At 39.4% G+C, this 10,313-nt stretch overlaps 1 protein-coding gene across 1 annotated transcript in view; it reads left to right on the forward strand.

Annotated features, from left to right (window-relative positions):
* The window catches only part of syndig1l (synapse differentiation inducing 1-like), a 34,560-nt gene extending 30,177 nt beyond the window's left edge, over positions 1 to 4,383 (forward strand). Inside the window, exon 4 of the mRNA XM_070987639.1 lies at positions 1,464 to 4,383. Within this exon, the coding sequence (XP_070843740.1) occupies positions 1,464 to 1,622 (159 nt within the window). The 3' untranslated portion in view covers positions 1,623 to 4,383. The remainder of the gene's footprint in view (positions 1 to 1,463) is intronic.
* The last annotated feature ends 5,930 nt before the right edge of the window (positions 4,384 to 10,313 follow it).

Consider the following 10,313-nt stretch of genomic DNA (forward strand, 5'->3'; position numbering starts at 1 on the left):
TTTAACATTTGTTTGTTTATGATAAAAACTTCACAGGGCACATTTAAGTTTTTAACTTGAACAAATTATTTGAAGCTGCTGTCATAAATGTTTTTTACATTAGCAATAGATGAAAATGTTAGATTTAATGTGAAAGTGATAAGCTGAGAGAGAATTACCGCCCCACTCTGCAGTTCCCCACAGCTCTACACAGCGTTCTTCACTTCATTGTTTCGATTTTATGACCCAGAGCAAAAGGGAGAATGAATATTGGACTGCTGGATGAGTAAACATTCATTTGCCATCATAATAGCTATATCAGCTTTCCAGGTCCATAATATGTCAAACATGTTATTTTTATCCCAAAAAGTAGAAATGATTTCTTTCTTATTCATGAATACTTATTGACAAAAATCACACTATATGCAAAGGTTGAACAATAATTCACTTGTCATCAAAAAAACCATCTAAGCGTTGTACATTATATTGATATTGATATCATATATCTACCAAACAAGGGTATTAACAATGGATTCATTATAAATGAACTATGACATGATATGATAAAGTATTATGTGAGTACCTAATCATTTACTCTTGGTTGTTATTCAGCATGCTGATTGATTCTGTGCTTGTGTGTGAGGTGTGGCTCCGCGCCTTTTTGAAGCAGAGCAGGGAGATGGCCGGGCAAAGGGGCCTCCAACACAATGAGTGGAGAAAGGAAAGGCAGTGTTGTTGACAAGCCTGATTTTGTTGTTGTTTTGCTGCTGAGCCAAAAGCAGTTGTAACATCAGTGCTTTTCGTGCATAAAAATGTAACAACCTGTAATATTTATTGCCTTTGGCGGGCTCATGCTACAGTAGTATTCAAAAGCAACTATTATTTAAGCAGACTAGTTAACACGACACCACACAGAGGATCCATATGGGCCTATAGGGGGCTATAAAAGGCACTATAGCTTTAAATCCAATGCAACTGGGTGATGCTGACTGGGTTGTTGCCTGTAAAAATAAGAGCACATGAAGAACCAGCTTTTTAATGAATATAGACGTTCCTTTTGTTTTCAAACAGCTGTAACTCTGTTAAATTTTACTCTACACTTTCTGGGTTTGCCTGAGTACTGAAACATGTTGTTTTAATCTGTGCCGCTCTTTTTCATTTTAATGAACACTTTGATAAATCTGCTTTTCTCATGTGTCATTTATCATTCAGTGCTAGCTGCTGATACGGCCGTAACCTCTGGTTCTTGACATTTTCACACTAATTGCCATTTTTTTAGTTCTGCCATGCATGATGAGCTCTCCTGGGTTATACTCAGTCGCTCGGTCAATGGACCCAACGTCCAACTGCGTTCCCTTTTTTTCAAACCACCACTAGACAGCCTCTGTAATTATGGTTCTTTTGAAAAATAGGTCAGTCTTTCTCTTAAGGTCCTTCCAAACTGTATCTGACTTTCTTCTTCTCTTGTATCTTCCCCTTTCAAGACCACCAAGGCAGTGAACAAAGGTGACTTCCCACTGGCCAACATCGCCTCCCGACGGGCTTTGTTCCTCGCCGCTCTCTCCATCACTATAGGCACCGGTGTGTACGTGGGGGTGGTGGTAGCTCTCATTGCCTACCTTTCTAAACCAGGACACATATAGCATCTGCATCCTCCCCCCAACACACCTCCGGGGAGCCTAGGAGGAGAACAACCCCCCTCTTGGGAACGGCACTGCTCCTGCAGACTTCGAGGAAAGTTTTTTGGGGATGTACAGTTTTTCCCTCCACCTTCCTTTCTTTCCAGCTTTCTCTCCCCACAGGCCCTCTGTCAGCCAAGATTAGCCACGGTGACTGGAGAGAGGTCAAGCTGGAGGGTGAGAAGAGAGGGATTTGGGGATTGAGAAAGGTTTTTTTGGTGAGACACGGAGAGGGTTTGAGTAATGGAGCTATTCCACGTTGGAGTCCCGTTTGCATCCCATTGACTTAAACCCCATGTTGGCTTCATCCTCTTTTGGCTGGATTTTTAACTTCCAAGGCCCCGACAGAAACACTGAGGAGAAGAGACTGAGACGATAACTCCTTGAACTTAAGCCACTATTAAAGAGCAGAGGATGAGGAGAGTTAGCAATCAAAACAGAATCACTCTTAAACCCACTCCCATGTTGTTGTTATTTGAGCTGCAGTTAAAATTGTAGCTTCTCCGTAGAGTCCTGTCTCCTCTTGTCTCCTATCACCCCAGTTTGCCACCCAGGACTGTCTTCAATAGACCGTGAGCTTCCCTCATCAACTCAAAATACCAAGACTGCGTTTGTGTCTGTGCTGCCTGCCTCACAGTAGGTGACCACACTCACAGTTTCTTAAATCGCGACAAAAGACGGCTTTTATTTCCGGAGAAACTTTAGGAAAAAAAACACAGAACTGCTGATAACAATTTTGATCAATGAAGACTAAAGCTCTGAGAGTGAAAAAAAAGAGATCAAATATGATCTTTCTCATTGAACAATCTGCACTGGCATGAATTGCAAGCATCTGAATGGAGCCTCAGGCCTGTATTTTAGCTTGGACAAGGTGTCCATCCATCAAACACCTGCCCTGAAATCCAACAAAAATCTGTTCATGCCAGATATAGTTTGCCTACGTACATGCAAATGTGCTTTGTTTTCATGTTTGTCTGTTTTTTTGTGTGTGTTCCCTGCTGTCTGAAGGCACTTTTGATTAATCTCGCTTTAAGGAATGTTCATTTATAGCCTTGGAAGTAAAGCACAGAAGTGAGGTGGCCAGATGGTCAGAAATTCAGGGGGAAACGGTGTCCCAAAAACGCTGCATCTGGCAACACAATGTGAAATGAAACATCAGCTGTTCACAATGAGCAAGGAAGTTATAAATCAGGTAGATAATGTCATTAAAAGGCAGGCCTTACATATCCTCCGGGCTGCACATATAAACAAAGGGTTGCAGTCTGACAGCTTCGAATTTAGCTGTGATCAATTATTCTTTGCATGACTGTAGCTATGCCAGCAGTATACTGCTACGCATGATTGATTGGATTTAGAACTTGTTTTTGTCAGATCATAAAAAAGCTTAAATTAGAATTGATCAGGCTGTGAGGGAAGCTCATATTTTGTGCAACACTTTAACCCACATTCCCCAGTTCAGCTATTAAAACAGAGGGCATTTTATAGGAATAAAGCACTGAGATATTTCAATCTGTTCCTTCACAATATCAAGAATTCTTACTCAAGTCATAAAGCGGATGCTCAACAGACAAATTCACGGATTCTCTTTGTATGAAGGGCTGATTAATAACTGAGATTTTAGTCTGTGTTTTTATATAGTAGACAGGTAGATGCTAGTTCAAGCAGCGAAGCCTCAAGAGGTGACATTATACACTTAGTTTCCCTGCACAGGTGCTGCATTAGTCATACCTGACATTTATGGTGCGCAATTAGCTCCCTGTAATGGCTTTTTCTGAAGGAATGTCTACTCTCTGGAGCATAGCCCTAAAATAGCACAACCACATTAATTTCACTAATAAGCCACTTTTGCTGTCACTGGTTGCTGTCAGACCCTGCAAGTAAACAATCCATTCACACATCCTCGGCTCTATGAACATTTTAAAATAAACATGTACGTCAGTTCTGTTGTGCTAATGAAGGATGAAGATGGCCCATATTCTCCAGTGTGCTTTGCTTAAAAAAAGACTGCAGCTAAGACTTCTCTTTATTTTTCTTTTACATTTATTTTTGGCTGCTGTTATGATTAAACATCCACTTGTACTTTGATGAAAGGCAGTAAGGTGAGTGCTGATTGAGCCCTGAGATCACCTCATCAGGTGTCTGGTCATCTGACCAGCTGATCATTAAACTGTATATGTTTGGCCTTATAACCTCTGACCCCTTCTTAACACACGTTCCAGTGATAACTCATGAACTACTGATTCCACGTCAGTGTCTGCACACATCATGACCATCACTGTAACTATACTGAAAGACTGTACGTTTGCTTTCATCTCTCGGAGAACGTTTTATTGCTGATAATGATGAACATGCTTTGTGTTATGTAGCGTGTCATTGAAATGATGTGTTTCTATCTGGCTTCTTTGGCAACCTGGTACTGTGCAGTGTGTTCCGACAGTATGCGGGTTAAAATACTGTTGTTATTTTTTTTTTCCTCTTTGTGATGAGCTGATGTACACGTCCAAGCAACAAAGATGTTTGCTGAATGCATTCCTCAGCACTGGGGGGGTATAGTGATCTCTTTGTGTCGTGCTCTTAAGCCAAATTAAAGAAGACAACTTTTTTTTATTACATTTTATGTTTTGGCATTTTTTTCCTATCTTGTGTGAAGGCAATATGTACATAGTGCAAATAAAGAAATGTTCAAATGTAATGACAAATAAATCAGAAAGGAAGGATGGCCTTTCTTAAAAGCAAAAAGTGGCTTTTCTCTGGTGAATATAACATGAAGCTCCTGTCGGACCCATATCGAAAAAACCTTCCACAACCTTAGAGAACTGGCTGAGTAATTGAGATGCTCGAGTTGTCCTTAAAGCAAAAGCAAACACACACTGAGTCATGGAGTGTAGGTGGTTTTTCCAGAGAGAGACGGAGGAGCAGCTCTGAAATTTGCAGCTGCAGTGTTCTCATCGCTGCGTTCAGGAAAGAACACCTCTCTCTGCGCTGTCACCGTCATGGTTATTGGGCATAAATGCACAGCTGCATTCAGCTCAATATTTCACATGCTAAACAACACGCGTACAGGACAACCTGACATTTCACAGCTTCATATTATTCTGTCACATTCATGCAGCCCATACAGAGCATTGCATTTCAGTGGGTTTGATTGTCAGGTAGACTTTAGGTGAGTATGTGACTTATTATCTTTGTCAGCGGTTCCTAACCTATTTGTCTGATGTAGCACAGCAGCTTAAACAGATGAGCTAAACTACCTCTTCATCAACACCACCCAAATACATTGAATAGCCTATAAACTGGATGAACACTTTCAACTGTTTATTATTTCTTCTAGCTAACAAATTCAAATGCTTATTCATTACTTTTAGTTCACAATGTGAAGTGATTATCCCTCACTTTTATCATTTATCCATTCTTTTTAGTGGACTGTTTAAACAGTTTCATTACTTTTGGTCATCTCATCTGTTTAACCTATGGTAACTATTTAAACTGTTTTTTTAGCCCCCTGCTTTATGTTATAGCTAACTATTTCAACAACTTATCCATTAGTTTATTTCGCCAGTTAACTTTTTATTATTAACTTCCGTAAGTTATTCAGTATGTTCAGCTGAACAACTCAAAACAGTTTGAATTGCACTGTAACTATTTCAACCGACTTTTAACCATGCGTTTCAACTATGAATCCATTACTTTTAGCTAACTATTTTAACTGTTTAATATTTATTAAAACTGTTTATTACTTTAGCTATTTCAGCTGTTTATTCATTTGGCTACTTTTAGCTCTCTATTTCAACAGTTTGGCCTGTGTCATTATTGTCAGCTACTTCTGTTATTTATTCATTGCTTTTACCTTTCTATTTCAGTTGTTTAATTACTTTTGCCTAATTATTTAAACTGTTTATCCATCTCTTTAAAAATGTCAACCATTTACCCATTGCTTTTAAACATGTGAGCTATTTATCCATCACTTTTAACTTAATTTTTCAACATCTCTGCTTTCATGCACTCTTAATGTGACTTGTATTAAGCTACATTTGAGACTGATGAGACTAATTATTGCAAATCTTCTTATGATCAGAATTATATTAATTTGTAATCCCAGTTGCCAGATTTATTTCCCCCCTTAACTCAAATGTGTAGATATATTTTTTAATCAAATCCCAATTTGTATTTTTAGTTGATGTAAATAACAAAATCATCCCATTTAAGTACGTGCTAAGCCATACATGCATCTGAATCCTTCTGTGTCAGAGCTGATTCTGAGGTCTGATAGGCTTAGCATGGCTGTGTTGTGGCAGTGTACATGCAACAACAGTGGGTGTGACTGCAGCACCAGCTGGGGAAGAGCTCTCATTACAGGAGTGAGAGAGGAGTGAGTCACAAGCTGATGTCTTTGTCGGTGAACACGCTGCACCACATCACACAGTGTTGAGATGCTTGCCTAGTCATCGAGGGTGAAAAACGCTCAAATAAAACAAAACAAAGAGCGTGCTCCATTTTTTTCCCACCAGGATATGCTAAGCAGGCTCTGCTCAACACTAGACACACAGGCAGATTGAATTAATAAGCACTATAGATCAAAAGAGTATTGCTGCGCTTCCCAGCATCCAGTGAGTTGGCCTGAGCAAACAAGACAGTGAACAGGAAAATATTTTGCTTGTCCTCCTGTGTTCTGTGTGATTTGTGCAAGAGGGATTTCATATGCTCCCTTACAAAATAATTTTGCGAAGTTACAGGTTCTAAAGGGAACGGGGCTGTTATTCTAAAGTTACACATAGAAAATGATCACAAGCTTTCAATCATTACAGAATAGTTTTTTCAGATTTGACTCCATAAATCTGTGCCTGACTCCTCCAGTTCCTCTCAACCATGGATGAGTCAGTTTTCATTATTTCAACAACTGTTTCTTGCCTGCATTAGAGCATCATGCCAAAGATTATCGTGGGAGAGCCTTGTCTTATTCTCCTCGTGTTTCTCACTGGAAGCGACTAAACTACAGTCTTTTTCTGCAAGTGCAGGTCCTGAGATTGGTTATTGTATTTCACTCAAGGATAGTGCAATACCCTGGAAACCTCCACGTCTCGAGCTCTCACACTTGTCCACACATGACAAAAAAAGTGGAGTTACAAAGCTTGAGTTATATTGTTCACGGATGGATTAGGCAAAAAGAGCTGTGGTGCAGCTTCAGCACTGTGCTACAATCTGTGCTTTAGTACAGCTTGCATGGCACATGTCCTTCACTGACTGTTTTCTGAATCGGATTCTTTTCTTAGCTGCCATTGCTCTCACTGCAATAAACGTTCACTCAGTTTTCTTTTTTTCCAACAGAGGTGGAGATGACAGCCTATTTAAATCAGAAGACAGAGACAGGAGTAGAAAGAGACTGAATTTTATTGCAGAAATTACATTTTTTTTGCTGGCAATCACATTGTTTTCCCAACCTGCCAGAACATTGAGTGTTATACTGGTAAAACAGTAGTTCCAAACACCTCTTAAATCTTTCTGAGGTTTGTTTGGGGAGATAAAGTGCCTTTGAGGAACTCTATAGAAGAATTTCAAACTGGGGAGGAAGCTGAGGAAAATGGAAAATGAAAAGCAAGCAAATAGCCTCCTCCCACTCAGGTCATTCCCTACAGCTGTTAAAAAAAAATGCAAATCCTTTTTCAAATATCTATACTTAGCTAACCTATTGGATTTGGCCTGGTTCATGATGTTGCTTTAGTTTTTCATTGATTTGGTACAAAAAAAAAAAAAAAAAATTGAAAGGATATGCTAATTTTAGTTTTAATGGAATTGCTCGGGGCATGAAAAAGGTTTTGGACAGATTGCAACCTCAGATAAAGAGGCTCATTTAGCTTATGTGACTCAGGCACTTAAAATAAAAATAGCTCTATGAACAGTTGCTGGTTTTGAACAGACCTTGTGAATTTGTAATGCAAGACTATTCAGAAAAAGGGAGCTTAGTGGGCGCTGCCTCTTCTACTGCGAGGCAACTAGATGTCTCAAAAGCTCCAAACCATAAAAAACAAGAAGGCACACAGATGTTACGTTCTCTAAATGTTCTCATCTTGGATGACAGCACTAGCCGGGCCTCAGGCTGTTTCGGCTCTATTTCCATAGCAGTCCCTAAGGCCACGGCTATAGATCACAAAAGCATTCTGGTCATGAAAAAACCCTTTGGTACAAACTTATTCCCATCTCCAAGCTGAGCGCTGCTGTAGAGCTTTACCTATCTCTCCGCACCAGTCTCTATATTTAGACTGGATTTTCGCTGGGGGTACAGTTGCTTTTACTCATCTCTGTCAATAAGGAAATCTCGGTGGACAAAAGAAAATTGTGTCCCTGCTGAATAACACTGATTAGAAATTCTGTGCAGTATTTTGTCAGTTGAGATGGAAATATCCACAGAAGATGGAGAGACATGCATCAAAATGCTCACTGTTCAGTTTGGCAGCAGTTAACAGTGAAGCACATTTTACAGTACACACACAAATATGAATCTAATCATCATCATCAGTGATAAAAACTGTAAAACTGTCATAAAACTGTAAATGACACCTGTAAATTTAACTTCTAAAGCTAGTTCATTGCGAGATTGTGCTTTTCTATTCTGTCATGCCTGCACAATAATGAACTTGTGATCCTGGAGGAGATGCATGAAAGAGCTGTTTAATGAAACTGTGCGATTATTTTCACCTTTACTCATTTAACTTGCAGCAGCAGTAGTTTCTTTATACATGAGGATATCCAGGCTTGTACAGCTGTTGAAAAGCCAGTGAATAATGCAGATCTGGCTAAGAACCTGTCATATTGAGAAAAAAACTCTCATCTGTGACTCGGCACACCTCTCAAAGAGTATAGCCGGTGCATTTCCAGGAAAGCCTGTTCGGATGCAGTGAAAGTGTTTTCACATGATAATGTTTTCACGTAACTCCGGCTTTTATCTTGCTTCTGCACTTGTCGGTTTGTCTGTAAGGACAGGGAGAAAGGGGGGTTGAGATGGAACTAATTTTATGGATTCTGAAGCCCTCAGGAGAGAGCCAGATAAATCTGTGAAGATTATTTATCAACTCAATGGCAAACAAGGGAAAGCAGACTCAAAAAGGGGGAAACATGAGATTGCACAGAGGAATTTATGTACAGCTATTCAAAGTTGGTCAGAGACAGCAGCTGAGGGGAACACGTTTTTTGGGGGGGAAGATAAGACAAAATGAAAAGCCGACAAAGCAGATATCACCGTGGATAACAGATTCATGCTACAAGTTAAATTATTCATCTTTACAGGCCTGTACACTGGTAACATGGAATATCAGAGAAGATTTTAGGAATAGGAATGGTTAAACACTTTGGGATATGCAGTATACTTATTTTCACTGAAGCTACAGCAAGCAGCCAGTTATCTTATTCATGTTTTTACAGAGAGTTTGATGAATGATGCCATTCTCAAGCCAACTGTGTCACTATAATCAGTAGCAGGTTATCTTAGCTTAGCATAAAGACTAGAAACAAGGGGAAACTAGCCTCACTGTCCAGGTAAGTAATGTGTTCATTAGCTGCTTTTTGAATCGAAATGCTAATTGCATGAACATGTGGGCCAAGCTATTCTTTTCTCTCTTTAAATGAACTTATTTCTCAAAAAGCTGAACTATTCCTTTAGGTGTTGTCTTAGTCAGCAAATCTGATGCTTAACCTCTGCATGACAAACCTTAATAACCTGCTAATATTCAGCACAAATAAAAAGTGACATGAGTTATAGCTGTATTGGCTGATATAATACTTAATCGAATGTCTCGCATTAAGAAATCTGGGATGATCTGATATGCCGTTTTTTTGTTGTTTTTTTTTCAATGAGACAAAAATACAAAACACTGATGAAACACCACAAGGACGAAATAACAGTAAGAACATTAAATACAGTAAATAGAGTACGCACAGGCCAGTTAACTGAATTTCATGGGTAATATGTTAAGTTAGCTGTTTCCAGTCCTGTACCAAGCTAGGCTAACCAGCTGCTGGCTGTAGCTTTATATCTACTGCACCTGAGAATGGTAATGATCTTCTTATCTAGCTCTCCATGTCAAATATGCATATTTCCCAAAATGTGACACTATTCCTTTACAAAGGGCCAATTCAGCCATTAACTGAATGACAGTCCTCAGTCATCAAAATATACAGTCTCAGAAATGAACACGTTTCATGAATTTGCACCCTCACACAGACTTTGGCTTCCTCAACAACAGTAAAAATACGTCTAAAGATGCTGTAAGACATGAGTACAGACTTAAACATTTTCAGATAATTCACTTCTCAAATACAACTGATTAGCATTCTGACACTGTTCTGCACACAAAACCAAGAATAACACACACACACACACACACACACACACACACACACACACACACACACACACACACACACCGCCATTTAAATCTGTTGCCTGTGGCAAAAGCACATCAGTCCATGTTCTAGCATCAAGTGAAAACTAATCTTTTTCCCTCCATACTGGCTTTTGTGTGTGTTCAGGGTTGTCTGCCTAATAAACATTTCCAAGCAGTCACGACTGTCTATGAAATTCAAAAGCTATCTTCATCAGGACAAAGAGGAACATGAATGAATGAAACGTAATGAAATGAACAGCTCAAAGGGACCTGCTCA

Source organism: Chaetodon trifascialis, chromosome 19 (genome assembly GCF_039877785.1).
Source record: "Chaetodon trifascialis isolate fChaTrf1 chromosome 19, fChaTrf1.hap1, whole genome shotgun sequence".
Classification (NCBI taxonomy): Eukaryota; Metazoa; Chordata; class Actinopteri; order Chaetodontiformes; family Chaetodontidae; genus Chaetodon; species Chaetodon trifascialis.